This window comes from Aulonocara sp. 'chitande type north' Nkhata Bay, linkage group LG6, assembly GCF_057382095.1.
Source record: "Aulonocara sp. 'chitande type north' Nkhata Bay isolate Kocher_YH1m ecotype deep benthic linkage group LG6, A_spYH_male_GT1.1, whole genome shotgun sequence".
Classification (NCBI taxonomy): Eukaryota; Metazoa; Chordata; class Actinopteri; order Cichliformes; family Cichlidae; genus Aulonocara; species Aulonocara sp. 'chitande type north' Nkhata Bay.
In genome coordinates this window covers 41,071,527-41,093,671 of record NC_141349.1, presented here as the reverse complement: position 1 = coordinate 41,093,671, position 22,145 = coordinate 41,071,527, and the positions used below count along the sequence as shown (strand labels likewise).

At 41.1% G+C, this 22,145-nt stretch overlaps 1 protein-coding gene across 1 annotated transcript; it reads right to left on the bottom strand.

Annotated features, from left to right (window-relative positions):
• Positions 1–1,857: 1,857 nt before the first annotated feature.
• Positions 1,858–21,268, bottom strand: LOC147328544 (rho GDP-dissociation inhibitor 1-like). Its single transcript, XM_086296987.1, has 6 exons — positions 21,116–21,268; positions 12,784–12,972; positions 11,963–12,046; positions 6,477–6,553; positions 5,388–5,451; positions 1,858–3,747 (listed from the first exon to the last, which is right to left on the bottom strand). Exons 2-6 carry the CDS (start codon positions 12,968–12,970, stop codon positions 3,548–3,550), a joined length of 612 nt encoding a protein of 203 aa, XP_086153113.1. The 5' UTR covers positions 12,971–12,972; positions 21,116–21,268; the 3' UTR covers positions 1,858–3,547.
• Positions 21,269–22,145: the final 877 nt, after the last annotated feature.

Below are 22,145 nucleotides of genomic sequence, written 5' to 3'. Positions count from 1 at the left end.
GCTCAGTTAAGGATTTACAGGAGACACCCCCTCCATGGCGCCTGTTTTCAAACGATAATTAGACCTTGTGAGTGTAATTATACCACAACAGAAGTTCAGGAGGCAGCTCACTTCATGCCTGAACTTAAAAGACGCAGTGAAATTCCTGAGACTCTCGGGAACGTGTTTTTCTACACGTTAACCTACAAAGTTAAAAATGGGACCGTTTCCCTTTCGATCTGTAAGTGCTTGAAGATGCTTCATCACTCATCTGAAAGGCTTCTTCAGTGTTTAAATGCTGATGAGGGTGGGGGCTCTACCTTGGAGGTGGGTTCAACATGGCAGAGCAGAGGTGGAGGCCTACACCACCAACTGTCAGCGGCCTATAAAAGCAGAGAGATACATTCCTAAGTGTTTTAACCATCACCTGCCTGCGTGACCAGAACTCACCTGATTGTAGGGCAGGGCAGAGACTCATGAACATGTCCTGACGTGTTCAGGTGTGTCAGCATCAGCTCAAAGGTTACAACCTCACTAGAGGTTAAATGGATGGGACACTCCATCAGATGAGGTGAAATGTCTTCAAGAACCTAAAAGAAGTCCAGTTGCCTTTGATTTGAGCACTTTAGACTAAAATTGGATGGAAAAAATAATAATAAAAATAAAATATCGACATTTTTGTTCCACAGCTGCAGAGTCCCCTCTCGACAAGAAGTCCCGAGAATACGAGGATCTGTTATTTGATATGGAAAGGTCCTTACACTGTTTGTCCACCAGAGGGCGATAGAGAGCCCGTTGTTTGCAGTTCATTTAGTGTCCAGCAGAGGGTGCTCAGGATGAGCAGGAGTAAATGAAACCGAACACCTGAACCTGCAGGAATTTCTTGCAGACATAAAGACCCGGATGACCTCAAATTTTCTGCTTCTAAAATCAGATAAAACTGAGGCTATTGTCCTCGGCCCTAGAAATAACCAGATTCTTACTCTGATGGCATTACCTTGGCCTGCAGTATCACTTTGAGGGACCTTGGAGGCTTTTTTTGACCAGGATATGTTCTTCAGTGCACATATTTTAAAAACAAAATGTAAGACTGCTTTGTTCCATTTGTGCAAAAAGAAATCAGATTGTATAGATTAATCTGAGATGATTACATAATTTAGCAGTGCTGACTTGTAGACATGGTCAATCTGACACATTTATAGTCCCATAAGTGTTTGTGTAGCCACAGATACACCCGCCACCCCCCTCCCCGACCCTGGTGGACATTAAGAAGAATGGCGATTTAAACCACTTCTGTGTTGGCTGGACTTTCCAGATCCAAATTGTCCAATTTTTAAACAGTTTGAGAATTGCTGCTCTTATCCTGACTCTTTTTACAGGAACAAATCTCCGACAGTACTGGGCTCTGCTGCAATTTTATTTATCCCATATTCATTACAGCTGTTTAAATAATAGTAGTAATAGAAATAAATGCAATAATTAGTCTGCTCTATCAGTGGGGGGCATGTATCGGCTGATATTAGCCATTTACTAATATATCTGTGGCAGCACTTATAATGACCAACAAATCAAAACTGAAGAGGCAGGAGAAACACCATTCACCAAACAGTTTGTCCACCAGAGGGCGCTCTGCAACTTTGAAACGCTTACAAACCCAGCTGATCCGAGCAGACAGTGCATACACAAGTAATCAGCATCACTTTGTAAGGACTACAGATAAATAATTTTAGTAAAATACATTTGTTTTGAAATGCTACTTTGCCTTACCTGCAGCTCCATTCAGGCTGTGAAAGTCATCACTTTCATAGCCTGTGTGGAATTTATTCACAGTGTAATACAGCAAAAAGCTTTATTTGCAAAACACCAGAACGTCAGAGGCCAGGTTGAGCAAAATCTTTATTGACCGAGAAGAGCAACCACAAATGATGATAGAATATACAACCCCACCAGCATGCCAGCGTTTTCATAGAAACTGTACAATGTGAAGGAATGTATGGAGCAGGAATTCATAATTATCATCAGAAGAAGAGGATGAGGAAGGAACAAACAGAAGCTTTACATCCATGTGTTTCGGTACAGTACGAGTTTGCTTCATATTTAGTGTCACTGGTCAGTCGTGTTTTTAAAACCTTCATTCTTCATTTAAATAGCGAGCATGTGTTTTCTCTGGTAGTGTCACCTGACTGTTCATGTCAGTTTTCCTCTGTCTGCGGGTGAGACCAGACGCCGCCGAGGTCTCCGGCAGTGGCGGCGGCAGCAGCAGACGGCGCCTGGCTCAGCCTCCTCCACACCTGGGATCTCCTGACTGCAACCTATGAAGCGATCTGAACGAACGAGAGCGGCGGGGAGGGGGCAAACATTAAGGCAAAGTGGGGGGGGGAAGAAAAATCTAAAAATGTTTTTACCGTTTTTCTCCACGTGATCGTAGTTGGTGCTAAGGCCTCTTGGCTAAAAGAAGCGAGAGTGCCAGATTAAAATTTCTCCAATAGTTAACATTCAGTTCCCTCCGATTACAGGAAGCGTTTAGCGTGGAGGGGGCAGTGGGCGTGTGCAGAGCTGCCATTCAGTAACCTGTATAAACAGTCTCCACTACAACAGGGCTACAGGTGGTTATTCGTTGGCAGCGAGAGCGAGCCCTTCGTATTCAGACTACTTGATCGCGAGCGCTGCTCGTGCACACAAGGCATGCTAAAGAAACATTAATCGATACGTAAGGCAGCTACTTTTTATACTTTCCACTCCCTTGTTCACTTTGGCCACGCCTCCCATCTGACAGGGAGCGTGCAAGTACATTTAGAAAAGAAAGAGGCGGCGTAGAGCAGCTCTGAATGAATGTGTTTCGTTTTGTTTTTCTTTCAAGGCAGGTACTGGTAATCATATCAAAAGACAGCGAGCGAGTAGGTGAGCAAAACGAGCGTGGAGCGGTTGGCAAGCGGGCAGACGGGGAGGTGGATGCTGGGGGGTGGTGCTAAGAACAGCTGATTAACTGTGGTGTGAATACAATCACATTACACAACCATTGATACCATTATATAAAAAAGGCAAACAAAAGTTGATTGTACAGTTGCTTTTCCACATGTACTTATACTGAGAGAGGAAGACACCTTTTCGGGGGAGGTGGAGGGCAGGACTTAATCTCTTGAAGCAGTGAAAAACTGGGGGAAAAAACAGGAAGCAGAGGAGGGCAGCGGGCGCAGGAGTAAGGTGCTACTTGGCACAGCTCGGTGGGGCGCATGAGTGCATGGACAGAGGTGCGCAACCAATGAAACGTTGAGCAGGAAGGTGTTGATGGACGGACAGACGGGGGGGGGGGGGTTAGGTTGCTGCTACTGCTACTGCTGCTGCTACTGGTGCTGACAGAGCGGGGCGGGTGGGGCGTTAAGACAGCGAGGCGTGAGATAAGGCATGAGAGCATGAAATGCACGACAAAAACAAAGAAGGCAGAAATGGCGGTGGACGTGGCAGGGATGGGAGGAGGATGAGGAGGAAGATGGAGGAGGAGGGGAGGGGCTGAGGGAATCCCTTGCGGCCCCCCCTACACCCCCAGCTCCAAACACAAAGGCCTCTTTTAGTCTTTCCAGTCTTTCTTGATGTTCAGGTTCCACTCCCAGGACAGGTGGTCGTGCTTGTCGTCGTCGGTGAACTTGGATTTGATGACGTAGTTGCCACGGGCCAGCAGGCCCTTGGGCGCCTCCTCCACCGTAGTCAGGAAGTCGTATTCAGCACCACGCGGCCCATAGCTGCCCACCATGTAGTCTGACTTGTCAACTGTCAACAAACGAGAGGAAACGTTAGATCTTTACATCACGCTCAGCTCAGATTGTGAACAGGCTGGTAATTACCAACGTGTGGGCCATGAAGACACTGCAGGTGGCTGCGAGGAGTCAGTTACAGCAAAAAAAATTAAAATAACAGCTTCACAGGACTTAAATTTTTAAATATACATGGATATATAATTATAAAAGTTTTCTATAACTTCTATAATTTAAACAACTTAATCCTGTAAAATAAGATCACTGTGATGGGCTGTCACGAGGTTGCACTGCACAGCAGGAGATGGAGATATTAAGAGAGGAGAGCTGGACGTCAACCCAGCAGCAGGAACGCTCGTCTGTATGAGGGAGTAAGAGCAGCACTGCTAGAGCTCTGCAAAACAACAACCAGCGAGATCCTCGTGTGTCAGAAACAGGAGCACTCCCGTTCCTCCTCCACACTCTTGATCTGGAAAACCTTCATGTGGATGTGCCATCCTGGAGGAGCTAGACTGAAACTGAATGGGCTGCAGGGAGCAGCTCACTCTTATTTTGGGGAGTGCTCTTGTTGCCTCTCCTGTGAACCTGTTGTCACTTCAATTTGCACCAAAAAAGGTGAAACAGATTCACAACAGTGTAACGGCACTGCCTTTGAGTCATTCTGTGATTCCCTGAAATTGTTATTAAAATAAAAATCCAATTAAATATTTTTTTAAAAGAAGCTAAACATGCAAAACACAAACATAGGCTTTAAAAAGAGCCTGAGTTAGCCGCTTCAGCTCAGTAGGTAAGCAGGCGAGTGCAGCAGTCCCAGCAGCTGTGACTCTCCTCTCCTCACTTTCCTGTCTGTCTTCACTGCTCCACCATCCAATAAAGGCAAAAATGTTCAAATAATACTTAAAAAAGTAGCATTTTGTGAGAGGCTGTTTTCAATAACTTATAAAGCTTCAGGCCCTGAAGAAGCTCTGGATCACAGGAGGTCTCAGGATTGTTGCTTCACTGTTTGTTCAGCTTGTAACAGTGTTGTTGTGACATGAGACGTCTTATCAACTTTCACTCGCCTTAATTCAGAGCTGCTGTTACATCTGTGGTTACTCAGTATTACCCATTACTCTGTGACTCAGTATCCCCTCTGTGTGCTTAAGCACTCTTTTATCTCTTTCATTGTAAGGAAAAAACTTTTAAATTTACTGATGAAGAGAAACATTTAAGTTGTGTGAGGGGTGACTGTGAGACTGAGGCCTGTACGTGTTTGAACGTAAACAAATGTGCTGTAACTGTAGCTAACGCGCCAAGGAGAGACAAGATTTTTTTAAACAAAGAGCCAAAGTAAAACTCCCAGCAATTATCTGTTACACAGGCTCATTTCAGCTCGCTCCAAAGGAGCCTTTTTGATCCAGGAAAAACACCGATTCAACATCAGCGGCTGGCTCAATAATCAGCCCCAAACTGACATTAATAGCTCATTTAGCAAAGTAACAGCTGTGCATGCTTGTATATAAAAAGACTGATTAGCAGCACAGCTAATGAGCCTCTGGTTGTTGTAGGCTGCTGTTTGGCTGTTAGCACATGATCAGCTTTACATGCAGGAGCTGCATCCAACCAGTAACGCTGATCTTCAGAGGAACTGTGTTTGTACAGACGTTTTTCACTCACTCTTCATTCCTTTCCTGAACGTCTGCTGCACATACTTCAGCCCCGATACGATCTCCCTGTTCACCTGAGGACACAAAGACATTGCATCAGACATGTGACAGTAAGACAGATCAACAAGTCTATGGCACTGTGCAAAAGTCTTGAGCTGGCCCTCATTTCTTTAAACTTTGCTTCCAAGGAGCCAGACTTTCTTCTGACTTGATCAAAAGTTCTTGAAGAAAGTGGTTTTTGGACATTGGCTGCTTTTTCACTCATTTTCAGTCTGTGGACCTTTTTCTATAAAAATGTTTTTTTTTCCTGTTAAACTAATTAACCCTGAACTGTGAATAATTCAAGCTTAAAAATGCACCTAACTTGAGGGTGAACCAACATTGTGTATAAATATAACATCAACTCGTTATTGGCTGCCTCTCACAGAAACAGAATTTGGTCCCATTTCTTGTATGAAACTATAAAAATGACAAGGATAACACAGTCTGACAGGCATAAAATACCATTTCTGCACCAAAAAGATGATTTCCAACATGCTTTTAGCTGAAAACTGTTTTTAAGCTGATAAAAAGACTCTTTTCATCCTGTGAGCATCTACTACAATTCTCCTGCTACCAATTAATGTTTTAATGAGAGCGCAGATGACCTGACACCAATTACTTTGAGATTTTGTATTTTTTGTTATTGAGTGGCTACAGATGGCTCTTTGTGGATCTAAAACCTGCTTTGTAATTGTGATGTGGTTCCAGATAAATAACAATGTGTGTCTCTTGTTGTTTTGTTGCTATGTACATCGTCTGTGCCTACATTACACTCAGTGGATTCAGAGGAAGTGAGCAATATTTCCTATAGTTAATGGCAGGAAATAAATGTTTTTAATATCAAAGCCTCACTGAGCAGCAATCTGCCAACATTGAGCTCCTGTGCCAACAATATTTCTGTAAAATGTGCCTTAGAGGATGGCTGTCGAGTCCTGTCCAGTGACCCAAACTTCACAGATTTGAAAACATCACTATCAGTGGAACAGCTGTACTTTAACATGGTCTGCAGAAAACAAGGACAGATCACTCATTTCTTAAACGGACCAGCAGCTCTCACCTTAAAGCCGATCTTTATTCTGTATTCTACTCCCTCCTTCAGGACAAAGGCCTGCTTCTTAAAGGCTTCCAGGTCTCCTGTGAGCAACAACAAACACAGACAAATCAATATAAGGTCCAAACCTCAGTGACAGTTCACTTCAGCATTTTTTAATTTCATCTGTTATAAGGACTAGTGCCATTGATTCATTCATTCATGCAATCCTCTCACTCTCACGCTGATCAGTCTTCGCTAACTTCGCTAACCTGCTTAGCCGCGACCCTTCCTGTGTCGTGTCCTGGCTCTTTGGCCAGGCTGCTGTTACTATTATTATGGTCTTGGATTTCATTAAGCTGCTTCCCCAAGAGCGACCCACAGGTCATGCAGATGGGGGAACTTGAACATCTTGGACTGTAGCTGTCGACAGCAGCCCTCCCTCTGCTGTGGAGATCCGTCGTGAGCTTGACAGCCACTCAAACACAAACCTGCAGCAGGTGGCGCTATGCTGAGCTCACAAAGGCAGCAGAGGAGAACAATACCACCGTCATCAGCTGCAGTCCAAGATGAGACTTACTGGAGAGGCAGCTGAATATATGATTTCTCACAAATAAATTATTGAGTAAAACATTTGCACAGGAAAGCTGGTAAAAAGCGAGAGCTAGACAGTCTGCAGGGCACAGATCTGTTAGGACATCAGATTTCACTTCACAGTGACTTTGTTTGTCATTGTCTCTTTTGGCAAAAATGAATTTAAAAATAAATTTAAAACACAAATGCATGAAGGTGTAAACATCAATAAATCATATAAAATCAAAAAGGTAAAATTACACAATTATCTAAAGTACTGAGTTTTTATTAACTGACACAATGTTGATATTTCACAGCTGTACTGAGCGCACAGTTACCACCAAAGTACTTGTTACGCTGTGAGAGTCACACACGTCTTTACCCTCATGTTTCAATCTTAAAGATTCACTGAACACATGTTATCGTAGCTCCTGGAACCATCCACTAACATCGTTTCCCTCTGTAGACCTCAAACATTACTGTGAGATAACGAGGTGTTAATTATAATGCAGATCGTCTCTTTAAGATCACGATCGTGAGGTGAAGCTCACGAGCACAAACTGAGCTGCTTCTATTCTGAGCACTCGCACACTGCTCCATACAGTGAGCTCACACTTTAGCCTCTAAGCTTTTATTTTACATCTACTTTACATTCTGGTAAGCTGGAACTAAAACAGTGTATGACCTTAGATTTTAGCACCGAGCTGCTGACTGTGACTGTATCGGTTTATATTAAAAAGAAATAAAAACGAGTGGATCAAACTTGGAGGTTAATCGACCATAAACAATTTAAAACTGCTTTTAATTAGAGACGTCAGGCTGTTTCACCAAAACAGGATGAAAACGTCACCAAAGCATCTTGTCTTTTGTTTTAAACGATGTGCACCTTCTACCTTTACAGCAGCACCTTCCTTTGTTATCTACCCCTTCCTGAAAGCACAAACCCAGCAGCTGACTGGTCAGATGTTGTTAACAATGTTCCCCACAGAGTGACATGACCCGAAAGCATTTACATGGAAACCACGATGGGAGCTCTTCAAATGATCCAAATACTGAGGAAAGCTGCTTCGGTGCTTCCTTTATTGCCTCCCTTAGCAGAGCAACACTGGCGAACGGTTCATGGCGAAAACACCATCTACTACTAACAGAGAGTCTTGTTAAAAGCACAAGTTCCACTGGATCACTTCTCTAGATGGAAGTGTCCTAATGTCTTAACAAACGTGCTTTTTTCCTGTATACACTCTGTTACTCTAGTACAGAAAACAAAGCTAAGATTAAAAATGTGCAGAACATAAGTGATTAAGAAAAGAGGCGACACAGGAGAGATTTTTGGACAAGGAAAGCTTTTGGTCTAGAGAAAGTAAAGTTATTAGTTGTCATACTTCTACGCTACAAGCCTGTCGAGCAAAAACGCATATGAGGCTCAGTATCGTGCTCAAGGACACTACGTCAACTGGCAACTTAATAACTGACCTTCTGATTGGTACCCCTTAAAATCACCCACTAATCTGTAAACCACTAATTTAATTATATCTGAATTTAAAGGAAAACCTCTGCAAAATGTTTTTTGGAAAGTTCAGTAATTTCTAGTTTGTTATTAATTACACTCTTAAATAATCCAGATTATAACAGTTTCAGTTTTTTGCCTTAATCACGCCGCCCTGCGTGACACATTTACATCCCTCCCTTTGTTTCCTACAATCAGTGAGTCCTCGGGACACTAAAATCCTCTGGCAGTCCCGTGGGAGCTGACTGCCATGCTGACCTGTTGTTCCCAGGCCTCTAAAAAAGGCTTTTAAACTGAGCTGTTTCTAGTATGTTCTTGCTGAGTAGAGTGTGTCCTCCTCTTCCTTTGAGTCCTCTTAAACCCAAGCTTCACAAGAAACCAACAACAAAGAAGGAAGTGAGCCCAAAGAGACTCAAACCTCTGCAGAAACTAAGAAATATTTTAAAGTTCAGAAAGTTAGTGTTCCAGTTTTATTTCCTGCTCCTGAAGTACAAAAACAGACAACTTACACTAATCTTTGCTGCTTCTGCTTTTCCTTCTTCGTCCTGCAAGCTTCTTTTTATCACAGTCTCTGTGATCACAGAAGTAAGAGTCTTATATTTTGGGCCAGTTTGTAAGTCAATTGAACCCGAAACTGTGAGGGCGCGTTTTATCATCAACCTTATTAAACGTTTTGGTTCCTTGCATAAGAGGAGAAATGACTGTGCCATGAAACATCTTAAAAATATTAGTTTCAGGGACTTTTTATTGAAAAGCAAAACATGTTTTATCTCCAAATACAAACACAATGGGGACAATTCATTTTAACGTCTCCTGAGGGGGGGGCACTTTTTGCCTTAACAGAGTTCAATTCAGTGTTTCTTAAGCCTGACAATATTCAGCTTTAAGGACAAACACACGAGCATAGCTGAGGGCTATCTGTGACTTTAAACTAGAATTAATGGCAGGATTTTTGAAAAAGTCACAATCAGCCAAACTGGACTGTTGTGCCTTTATTTACCGTGTGGACAGTCACAACTTTATCTGAGAAAGCAGTAAAAGCTGCAACGAGGAACAGGACAAAATGTCCTGGACTGATCCAAATCTAGGCCAGCTGGGCCCAAAGCTGCTCCAGAGGAGTGAGAAGATGCAGTTCAGACCTACAAGATTATAAAACTCTGGAATAATTTACATTAACTTTTAAATTAGTGCCACGAATTAAAAAACTAAATCCAGTCGCTGTAGTTTGTCCATTTCTCTCTGCTTCTGGGATGTGTCGGTAAATCTTATTAGTAGCAGATTCAGACCTTCACAGAGTAAGTGCTGCTGGATGGAGTTATAATAGGCAGAGTCTGTACTGGGGGTGCAGGACAAGCACGTCTGAGAGCTTTGAAACAGGATGAAAATGATTTGAAAGAAAATAATGGTGTGAAAATGTGACGGAACAACACGTTGTTGACTTTGGCAGCGGGGCCTCGAGTCCCCCACCACCACCACTGAAGGAGATTTACTGGCCCATGAGAGAAAAAAGGCAATTCAATTATTTTATAGATGGGAGCCGGGAAATTAATTTTCCCAAGGGGCAACATGCGAAACGGGGACTGTTGGACGGCTGCACCAATAACACGAACTCAAAGAACCTGCTTGATATAAATTTCGTCTCTCTTATTAACTGTTATGGTTACGTGTCGATTTTACAATAAGGCAACAATAATGTATTTATAGTAACCCCAGATTATTTTATTTAATAAAACATCAATATTTGGTGTCACATGATACAAAATATCGCGATACTATCCAGTATAGATTTTTCACCCCTACTTGTTTGTGAGTTTGTCTCAGCAGTTTGCTTCACAGGTGAGCTCATCACTCTGAATGAACTCGAGGATGCTCAATTATATCCTCTCATATTTACAATTATTTTGGTGCGGCTACTCAAGAAACTTGAAAATATCTTGCACATACTGAACTCAGCAGCAGATTCCTCTAACTTTAAACAAAATAAAAATTGAAAAAATAACTGAGGTGAGGATGTTGGCGGGACACAGAGTTATCCAGGTACTCCTTGAGTCACGCACAAATGTTTTTTCCACAGTGCCAACCACGATCGCTGCACATGCACATGGGTATGAAGAAGGTGCCCAGGCAGCTGGGAAATAGCAAACAACTGAAAACCTAAAGCAGCGGACCAGAAGAGACAAACCCGGAAACAAACATAACTGCGGGCCACTTATTAATAATCTTTCCCCAGGTTCCCCTACGGCAGCAGTCAGCAACCTTTAACACTCAAAGAGCCATTTGGACCCGGTTTCCACGCAAAAGAAAACACTGGGAGCCGCAAATACTTTTTGACATCTAAAATGAAGTTAACACTGTATATATTGCTTTTTACCTTTATGCTTTGTGTGAACAACTAAGGTGTGTTGCGTATGAAATCCATGAAGTGCTACAGAGAAAATTACATTTTATTTATGTAATTAACACATTTTGAACTCTTAAAGAAATATAACAAATGGAAAGGAAACTAAAATGAACCACGTAGCAAACAAAAACTGTTGTGATATATAAATCACCTTTGGGCTTTTGGAGCCTTGACCTGAATTTTAAAAAAAATAATTGGGGAAATAAGCACTATGCTGCTGAAAAATGAAAAATAGATATTTGCAAAATTCTGCCTAAACATGTATTTTACCTGGTTAATGTGTGTGCCTCGCCTCGCCGCCTTAACGTCTGTGGTATCTATGCTGATGTGTTGGTGTGTGTCGGGCTGTGAGCTGCAAAGCTACAGCCGGCTGTATGCGTACAGCAACCGTGTGTGAAAAGTGGTCAATAAAGAGATGCTGAAAAGCGTGTTCATGCAAACATCGTCGGGTCTGCCGTGATATGTTTACAATGAGACTTCTGCTCCTGAACCTCTGCGCACAGCGTCTGCAAATCGGGGCTGTACGAAGTCACTTTATCTTTACGCAGGACAGTAAGTTGTCATCTGTGAGGCGCGAGCGGTGTTTGTTTTTAACATAGTTCATGGTGGAGAACAGCTGCTCACATAATGTGGATCCAAAGAGCCATAACTGGCCTACCTGGGGTTGAAAGTCTCGATAAATGCACGGCGTTTCGGCGGGTACACCGGCTTCCGCAAGTGTGACGCTTATATTGAGCGATGAAAAAAATAATAGAATATAATTTTATTTTTATATTTCAATATCACAACAATCTTCCAATTTAGAACTACAAGTTAAAAAAACTAACATAAAGAAAATATACTTCAGCTAAATACTTCTAATTTATTTTCCCAAACCACGCGGAGCCGCACTATAAGGACTGAAGAGCCGCAGGTTGCCGACCCCTGGTCTACGGAAACCTGCGGCCATTATGGCGCCATTAGTTATCAAACACTGAATGTTGGGGTTCAATCAGAAACTTCTACTTGATTTCTGCCTGAACACAGACTCACCACAGAGGTCCAGGACCAGCGGCTCAGGAGCACTATCACAGACCAAACTCATCCGGATCACCTGGACGTTGGGAACATTGGGATCTGAGACAAGACCAAAGAAACAGGTGATTCAGTACAGATGTAGCAAACATGCTAAACATGTGTCTCATACTACCCAGATTACTGCTGGCTGCTCCATAGTTTATATTCATAACTTTTATTTATCCTTAAAGACACTTTAACATCATTTTCACATGCAGTCTGCTAAACCCAGACATTTATAGGAGGTCTGCATGTGATGTAAAAATCAGCTACGTGTTTGAAGTGTTTGAACTCAGGGGAGCTGAAATCAGGACAGGCTGCTGTAGTTGGGACAGATTCTGCATTAATTACTCTTCAGTTTGTTCTCAGGCAACAATTCAAACTTTCTCCTCACAGCAGGAAGCGTACTGATCATCAGTGTTTGACAGACAACACTAGGCCACAGGTTACTATAAAGACATACAACTCCAGCTTAGTCCTGTTTTTTTAATAAAATGCACAATGCATCAAACAGGATGTAACAGTTCAATGACAAACCAAAAACAACAAAAACATCTGCTTTATTGTAACACAGCACCACCTTCCTGCACTGTGATACCTACAGGGACCTCTTCTGTATTGTTGAAGCGGTGAACAAGAAACACATCAGAGTAATGGACTTTAACGTTTATCATTAAATCAAATAAACATATTTTTCTGTTTTTAATTAATCACTTCTAAAGAAAAACCGAGATACAATTTGAACTGTGGTTTTGCAGAACCGTTACACACACACTCAGACACACACAGTGTATTACCAGCCTCAGAGATCCCAGAGCCAAGCAGGGCTTCCTTATATTTGCGTAGGCTTTCGTCATCCTTATCCAGCTCATGGATCTCCTTCACTGACTTCTGGGCTGGAGGTTTGTAGTTCACTGGCTCTGGCTCTTCATTTTCAGCGGCGATAGCTGCTAGCTGCTCCGTAGTCACGTCATCGTCAGCCATGTCTGGAGGGGGGAAAAAATGTGAGTGACGGTATAGCGAGCATGGAAAGAAAGCAGGTGGGCAGACGTCCTATATTCTTACTAACACTTGTCTCTTGGGGAGGCAAGTGTTTTGTTGTAAACAAAAAGACAAACTCTGCTGTGTGTAGCATTTTATGTCATCTAATCTCACTTCTTTGAAGTAGTAATAATGAGAGGGGAGTCATGAACGAGGCGTCAAGCATCCCATGATGCAGTTATTTAGGTCAGATGAAAACAACTGTGTTCCCCTGGCATGGATGACATGAGTCTGGTCTTTTTCACCTCTATTACATTCAACCAAGCAACAGCTTCACAGCAGTGTACACCGCAGTCGTGTATATTTGTTTTTCTCAGCGATGTTATCAGGGAAGAGTTTCAAGGATAACAAGAACAAGGAATAACATTTGTTTTGTCCTCATAAACCTCCAAGTAAGGAAGCCATCTCATTTATGTCAGGAAAGCAAGATGATCGAGTTAACCTGATGCAGAGACAATGGGTTTGTGTTTCATTTGCACAGAAACGAACTGTGTTCCCGTTTTAAGGAGGCTAATGCCCAAAAACTTTCCACTGCTCAAACGCACAGTGTAACAAAAGCAGGAAGAGCTGTGCTTGGACCGAGAGTCTTAAAGCTCACATTAAAGCCCCCCTCCCACCCACAGCAAAACAGAAAAAACACAGGGCCTGAATGCACCACTGCCACTCTAGCATACATCGCTTACAATTACACTTTAGTCCTGGTTGTGTATCTTTAATCACTTAAGAGCAGCCACTTTGATGTTGTAAATAATTACAGGAGCATTTTTTTAAAAAACCTAAAGGACAGCTCTGCACACAACGAACTCTCAGTAATGTGGAAAAACCAGCAGAGAGAATTCAGGACGTAAACTCTCTTTGCTCAGATGCAGTGACTCTACTGCTTCACAGGGCTGCTCCATTATGACAAAAAACATCCATGCCTAGACTAGACATTTAAAAGAATGTCAAGCGCATGAATGGAGCCATTTGAGGTGGTCTGGGCATCTGAACAGGACGCCTCCTGGACAACTCCAACTTCGAGAGGTGTTTCGGAGACATAGGAGGAGATTTTAAGAAACAAGATGTATTTACTGAACTTAGAATATTTTACAGGGGATTTTCTTAGGATTTATGTACAATTTCAATAAAATGTTTTATTTAATAAATAGATAAATGTAAGAAATAAAGGGGTACACAGCTGTGGTGGAGGACGTACAAGGTTATGACATGGGGAGTACTCTTAAGGGAAACTGCTGGTCCCTGCCAGCCTGCAGCCTGTACTGCAGGATGTTTGTGGTAGATATTGGAGCTGCCCACCTCAGAAGCCCTGCAGCAACAGCCACAAACTCAGTGATAGCAAACAGTTAAGAGTTTGGGTGAGGGATGCTGGCAGGTGTACTCGTTTTTCTTTCTTCTAGAACATGTTCGCCTATGGAAACTTCGTTAGTTTTTCTCCTTCTAGGCAGACCAGGTTTTTCCATCATCTTGGTCAAAGCTGAACACGAGCGAGTCCGAGCTTTCAGGGAGGGGCGAAAGCTCACTGCTGTACAGGAAAAGGACCAAAACAGAGCCGATGTGTTTCCTCTGACTATAAAAGTTAGTGAAATAATGTCAACATGCACGCTAGAAAGATCTGATGCACCATGATCGTTTTAGTCACTATACTCTTGATTTTTTTATAATCCGTTCTTATTCATTAGGTGATATTTAACTAGGCTGGACATTTTTCACAACTGATAAAAAAATTAACTGCTAAGTCAACATCACTGTAATCTGCTTCAGTTAGTTCAACAATACAGCAAACTTAGCTGTGAACTAATTGTACCTCCATCTCCACCCAGCAGTGCTCAGCCAGCAGTGTTTAATACCTCCATGACATTCGTTTACATTTCAGCAGCAACAGATGGATTAAATGCTCCAGCTCCGAGTCTCCAGCCTCAGATGCAACACTGTGTAAACTGTAGCTGTAACTAAAAGACTGGAAGTTTGAAAAGAATTGTGGATAATGCAAATGTCCCAAATAATTTTAGTGATTAGTGATTTTTGTGATACAAATCGTAAGTTTGAGTTTGTCTGCATACCTCTCTCTTCTCTTATGAACTGCCTAAACTAGCAGGCATCATAGAAATGTCTATAAGCAGCACACACGTGAACTATGCGAGGAGCCGCAGCCATAAACATGCCTGAGCAGGAGCCAAAATCCTGCTTCAATTTTCCGCTTTTCTATTCCTTACAAATGCACCATTATATATACACAATTTCTTGCACCTGAAGGAACCAAAATTGTGTGACTAAAGTAAGACTTCAAGAACATCTTCAAAATGTGATTATTAGCTGCTGGTTGCACAAATTCTCCTTAATCAAGCAGAGCCTTTAAACACCAAACTTTTACTTTGGTCAAGTTTCTCTTGCGACTTCAGATATACCTTCCACTCAATAAAAATAAAATGCATTATTAGAGCCATGTACAATGATAAAAAATAACTGGTTTTTTTTAATGCAATCTTCATTTGAGTTCATGTTTTGCATAACTAAATTGCAGATTTAACTGAGGTCAAATTTAGATCACGGTTACTCGACGAGGAGTGAAACTCCTGGCATTAACTCTTAGTTTTTTATTTAGATTTTTGGTTTGCATGGTCTCCCTGTTACGAAATTTCTTAAAGCTAAATATTTTTCCCACTGAGCACCGTGCAAGTACATCAGTCTTTTACCGGTAGCTTTTAGATTTTATTGTCTCACAAAAGGCTAATTTAATCCCTTTATACACTGCTATCTTATTCTGTGAGACCATATAATAATTTATTACTAGGCAAGCTCCATTTACTTTATTCTCCAAAGTTTGGTCAATCGGGCAACACAGAAAGTGATCATTCTGACACAGTTTTATGCAAAGTGTGACCCTAAAGAGCCGTGCTGATGGGCAATCAGCAGTTTTTTTCATAATGTGGAAAACTGATGTGTTATTTTTCTTCAGCTCACTTTTATAACTGATGGTTGGTTCAGTAAATGTGTACTTAAACTTCGTGACACTGAGGCTCTGTTTAATCAGAAGGTCAGTGGATTGATTTCCTCCAGTCCATCTGATACCGAACCTCGAGTTGACCCCGATGCATCCATCGGAAGGTCAGAAGGTGTATGAATGTGTGTGTGTGATTAGGTGAATGAGGCATTTTGAGTGCACAAATTAAGCAGAAAGATGCTATATGAGTACCAGTCCATTCACCATTGTAGAGAAAGGGAAACAATATACAACTGTCCACTTTAGCTCATACTGGGCTGTATGTGTCCCACCTAAATTAAATTGGCCATCACTGATTTTGACCTTGAGTTGCACTTTGAGTGAGCTGTCAACCAAAACTCAAGTGAATAAATTTTAGGATATTCACTTTGTATTGTTACTAATAAAAGCATAAATGTCCCACTGCCTGCTCAGCCGCTTTTTCTCCACAAAGTGAGGAAATAAAATATTTATATTTAACCTCATATGATTAAATTTGGACAACTGAAGATGTTTTCATGAGGAGTAAGGACACCTGTAACGTCAATACCTCACGGGATTAGCACAGGTCTGAAATATGGAACAGTCACATTTTCCAGATAGTAGAAGTTACCTTTCAAATGAACTATCGTGCATGCGTTTAAGCACTATGGTTCTCCTGTCACAAGCTTTTCCATTTGAGCAAACATACAATAAAAAGGTTAAAAATTTAATTTCTGGTAAGCTCATAATGTATTTTAGATTTAAATAAATTTGTATAATAATATTTGTGCTTTTATTTGAGGAAAGCTGAAAAAAATCCCATGTTTGATGAATTGTAAAAAAAAAAAAAAAAAAAGTATCCTCGTGTGTTTTCACTTTCAACAGTTCACGTGTTCTCACAGGACATGATGTAAGAAGTTAATAAAAGTGATATTAAGAAGACTCCCCTTGTGCTGTCATGCCAAATATTAACATTAGGACATTTCATGAGTGGACTAGAACCCAGTTTGACAGACTCGCCCCACACAGCCTTCAGCAGGCTCGCAAACAGGACGGGAAGCTTAAAGAAACTTCAATTTCACAAACAGAGGAAGCATGCGGGAGCCTGTAGCCTCATCAGTGCAGTGTGTCACTAACGTTTACATCCTCTGTTTGGTGTTGGGTTCTTTTGGGTTCATCTATTTTTGTATCAAACACTAAGAACAACAACCTGCAGGGCAACAGCCAATCCAGACTGTTACCCCTGCCGGCCTCATGCAAACATTAATAACAAATACAGAATTTAATAGAGACATGGAGGTTTCTGCCTGCTGTAATTTTGAGCAGCAATATAATTTAAATTACGGCGACTGGTGCTACCCCTTTGTTGCCTTGTTCTTAGGTTATCGCATTCACAAGATTTTCAGAAAACTTGACCTCTGACCTTCAGGTTGAGTTCCCTGAGATATGCAGATAGATAATTCCTATAGTAATAATTTGAAGCTCCGAGGTTGCCTCATTCTCGAGTTATCGCATTCCAATCTTAGGTGTCCGTACTGGCCGCCCGCACGGCAGGGAGACAACAATACCCTGCAAACAACAATGTTTTGCACATGGACGATGATGTCAGGGATCAACGATGGTCAAGGTTAATGTTTGTTGTGCATTTTTGTGCATGTTAGTCAGCGACCGTGTGCGTGTGTCTGTCTGTTTAATGCTGTCTGTAATTGCTTTTTAAAGAATCATCATGATGTTACAACATGTTCAGAACCTGCCGACGGCTTACTTAATAATAATTTACTATCCAAACTAACAGCCCCACGTCAGTGCTTAAAGTTTTGCGGACCCCATGCATGCTTTTACTGACCTGCAAGATAAAAAAAAAAAAAAAAAAAACTTTTATTTGTTTTTGTTTTTTAACTATAAATAAAATTTAATTTAATGTGTATGACATTATTTATGTTTTATATTCATCTAAATCTGAAAAACAATGTTACAAAAGCCTTGAAATAAATCTAGTCTAGTACACCCTGGGCTGCTGCCAGTTTAATTGAGTTAACAGTTAATCTGCATAAATAGGCTTTTATTCTAACTTCTCTAGCTTTAACATGGATTTTTCTCTGTGTAAGGAAAACGGTGGCCTATGCGAGGAGCTGAAAGTTTGCTTTATGTCATGTTTGCGCTGGTTGTTGATGTGGATAGACGAAGGACTCACACCAGCTGTTTATCAGAAAGGTTTTAATAGTTTTGGACGAGACAAACATGTTTTCTTTTCACTGCAGCTGAGTTCACTTTCTCGGTAACAACGCCACCTCCCCGCTTTTCACCACGTGTCTGTAGACAGACTGTGGCTCCACGTTAAACTGTGACAGCATCATCTCCACAGCTGCTGTTGTGTTTTCCGTCTTTTTGCTGAGAAATGTAGGAACTACCTGGCGTGAATCTTCTAATACTCCACGTCACTATTTCATGTCTATTTTAGTCACAAATGTGGATGAAATGCTTACAAAGCACTGAAGCAAAGAAGTTACATTGAGGAATTTTTTGTAATCAAGTGGTTTGCATTAATCAATAAATACGGAAAATTTTCCTCAAATACTAACATATAAAAAAAATCTGAGCCTGACCTACACAAGAACTGGGAATATAAAATGTCTTGTAGGAGCAGTCGAAAATAAGTGAGCCAAACTCTTCTCAGCTTTGAGGTGATCATCTTAAGCGACTACCAATGTGAGTGAATTATACCACTGATTGATTTATCACTGGGTGGTAAATACATTAGTGGGTTACCTAAGCAACCAGAGTCTGCTATGTCCACCAATGCAACCAACAACCTGGACACAATGAGCAAATATATGTGAACCGGGCTTCATAGCTGCTACTATATAACCATTTATTATAAAATAAATATCTTCTGACAACTCCTTTCTTTACAGCTTTTGTAGGGTTGGAAATACAGACTCACCTCCTTGTATTAGTCATGTGTAATTTATTTGCCAAAGAGAAATTATAAAATTATAAATATATCTTGTTATTCGTCTTTTGCATTTATTGAATTTCTTTCTTTTCTCATCCACTGGGCTTTTTAAGTAGTTAAATATGTTACGTTAGTGGACCAATAGTAGCACTGAGGAGAGAATGATTATGGGGACCTGCATTGACACACCTTACCAAATCTGTCAACATTCCTGCTTTTCCCAGTTTCTCCCATATTTTAGGACCATCCACAATCGTGTTTTCCATGTTTATCTAATATTGCACAAGCTGCCAGACTGTCTATGAAACAGTCTACGCATAGAATGCATAAAAACTGCATGCTATTTCAGCACATCTGTCATTGGTCCAATCTCAGCGCAGAAAAACCAGGTAAGGGTTAAACAAACTAACTGCTACCTTAGCTGTTTGACTGTTTTAAGTCTCTTTAGTGCAAAAATTCAGTAAAGAGCGACATAGTTGGCTCTTCAGACGTGCTTAGCAGGGAATTATTAAATTTGGTACAGTTAGAAAGAAATTAAATCAAACTGAGCTTTATAAAACATTAAGTTAGTCGTTAACAACGTATAAATGAAACAGTAAAAACAAAAATGGCGCCCTCTTTCAACCAAAGTAGTGTCACCAAAACTATTTCACACATCACTGGCTTCCTCCTGGTTATGCTAACTTAATAAATCAAAGTTATACCGTGTCATCAAAACAGTTTCTCATATCACAGTCAGGTGAATATGCAAACTGAAAGTCTCCAGATCTCCAGAAAGTCTTATAATTTCCAAATGTTGCAGCATTTCCTTTTGTATGATCTGAGAAGATCTGAGCTCCTGTATCAATTCGACATCACTGAAATAGCGGTACACTCATGTTCAATCCAGCCATGATGCACGCCATACACAAGCCAACAGTTTGTTAACAGCTGAAAGGGACTCCAGCTACATTCAAGAACAGCAAAGAGGGGGAATGAGATGCTCCAAGGGAGTAGCTGTGTTTGCTTCTTTAAAAAAGAGAAAGACTTTCGCTGTGGGGGCGTGAGTTTATTTCTCTGCTGTGAAAACGTTAACGCCAACAAGTAAAAAGTCAACAAACCGGCGCCAAAGTGCCATTACATCTATCTGACCTTCATAACGGGCAGCCTGTTAATGAGTAACTCCATGTGCAAAGAATTTAAGTTTTGTTAAAGTGTAATAGAGGCTAACAGATGATTATTTATTATTTAGGTTCATTATCAAATCATTTCACACTCTATACACACCTGACAGAAGAATGAACCTATATAAACCTATATAAAGGCTCACTTATAAAATAATAAGAAATAATAATAATAATACTCTAATATATCATGTAATCTCTAAATCGTATACATTTTTGTTCATAAACTAGCTCTTGGAAGGTCTGACTGTCATTTTGTCGTTTGTAATCTAGGTGAATCTAATCCCAGATGAACAGAGTAACAATAACATATATTAAAAACAAAGTGTAACTTTTCTTTTTGTGGGGCTTTTTTTAACGTATTGATCTCTAACTAACACACAGAATTAATAGTTCGTTGGTCAAAGTGTGTTATTGTTTGCCTTAGGCAGGCATATAAACACAAAGACTTTCAGAGTTTCCTATATTTATTTTTTCTGCATTAAATTAAATTTAAAACAAAACAGCTCTTTCAATGAAATTTAATGAACGCATGTTTATTTTAAAGATAATATCACGGATCTTTGCAAATTTTCCTCAATTATGTATTATCCGCGAAAAACCCCAGATGAACCGCAGCTGCCATGGTGATAAAATAGTAAATATATCTGTCATTATTAGCCGGGTAACAAACCTCCTTTTGACAGCACATCAGTTTACTCACGCCACTGGTTCATTAGCCTGAACGATTAAACTCATTAATACTGAACAATGTGGCTCAACTTTTCCTGCCGCCGACCCCCCCTCTCACACAGGGTGGGACTGAGGAGCGAGACAAGTGGCTAGCTCGTTAACCGCTGGGAACAATTCAGCCGAGCTAACCGGAGCCTGCAGCTAACATTAGCATGACAAGTTATCATCAGCTGACAGGAGCGGGCGCGACAACGGAGCGGCTTCACGGACGCGCGCCGGTTATGGTTGCTCTAGAGAGGGCGTTAGAAGCTGTCCTCGAAGCTGGAGACGCTTACCTTTAAATTAAACGCAGTAGTGTTTTCAGGAGCCTTTGCAGTAAGTGCGTTCGTTGCTCTCTGGGCTCTCCTGCAAGTATGGCGAACAAGGGGACGGCGCCGCCCCGTGCGCCGCCCGCGCGTCACGTTCCCGGGAGCGGGTCCGCGGCGCGCACGCCCTACGTAGGTGACGCGCTTAACAGCTTGTGTTTAGTTTTGGATTCAGTGGGATAGTTTCGCTCTGCTGTCACACTTTGTACTGTGATAAAAGGTACAGAGGATAACGGGACATATTTAAAACTGACTTGTGTATTAAAAAAACACTGATTGCTTCTAATACTTACTTGTAAAACCCCTTGAAGTACATGTTTGTTTGTCTGATTTAAAATCTTTTGTGTGTGCAGAGGCAAATTCTTACAAAACCTACACCTTCTGATAATTTTTCTTTTTTTTTTTTTTCCTTAAGAAATTTCTCACTGGACACTACTATGCAGTTCCTGTGAACAACTAAGTACACCCCAATAATCATTTCTGTATGACTTTATCAGTCTCTTGTCATTGTGAAAGAATTTCAGCTCTCTCTTCCTTACAGCGCTGATTCAGTTCATTGAGGTTTGTGGGCATTTGTTTGTGTACAGCGCTCTTAAAGTTCCCACCACAGCATTTAAATCGGGTTGAGGTCTCGTCTCTGCAACACCTTGATTCTTTTCTTTTTCAGTCTTTCTGTTCCTGTTTTGCTTGTTGTTCTCCTCTTGCATGGCCCAGCTTTGGGAAGCTTTAGGTGTCAGACAGATGGAGTCGCCTATACAAAAGTTACACATTTACTTATACTGGAATACAGTTGAATGTCATCTGAATGACTGCGTGGCGTCTAGGTGCTGTGGCTACAAAGCAATAATTTTTCTTAATCATATATAATATGTGGCACGGGTGTAATGAGCCATTACTTCAACCTAAATCTTTTTTATTACCAATTTATGTGTTCTTTCCATCTAATTCAATTAGTTGTTTTCTGTTTCTTTGTTTTTTTCTGGCCCTTTCCTGGTCTCTT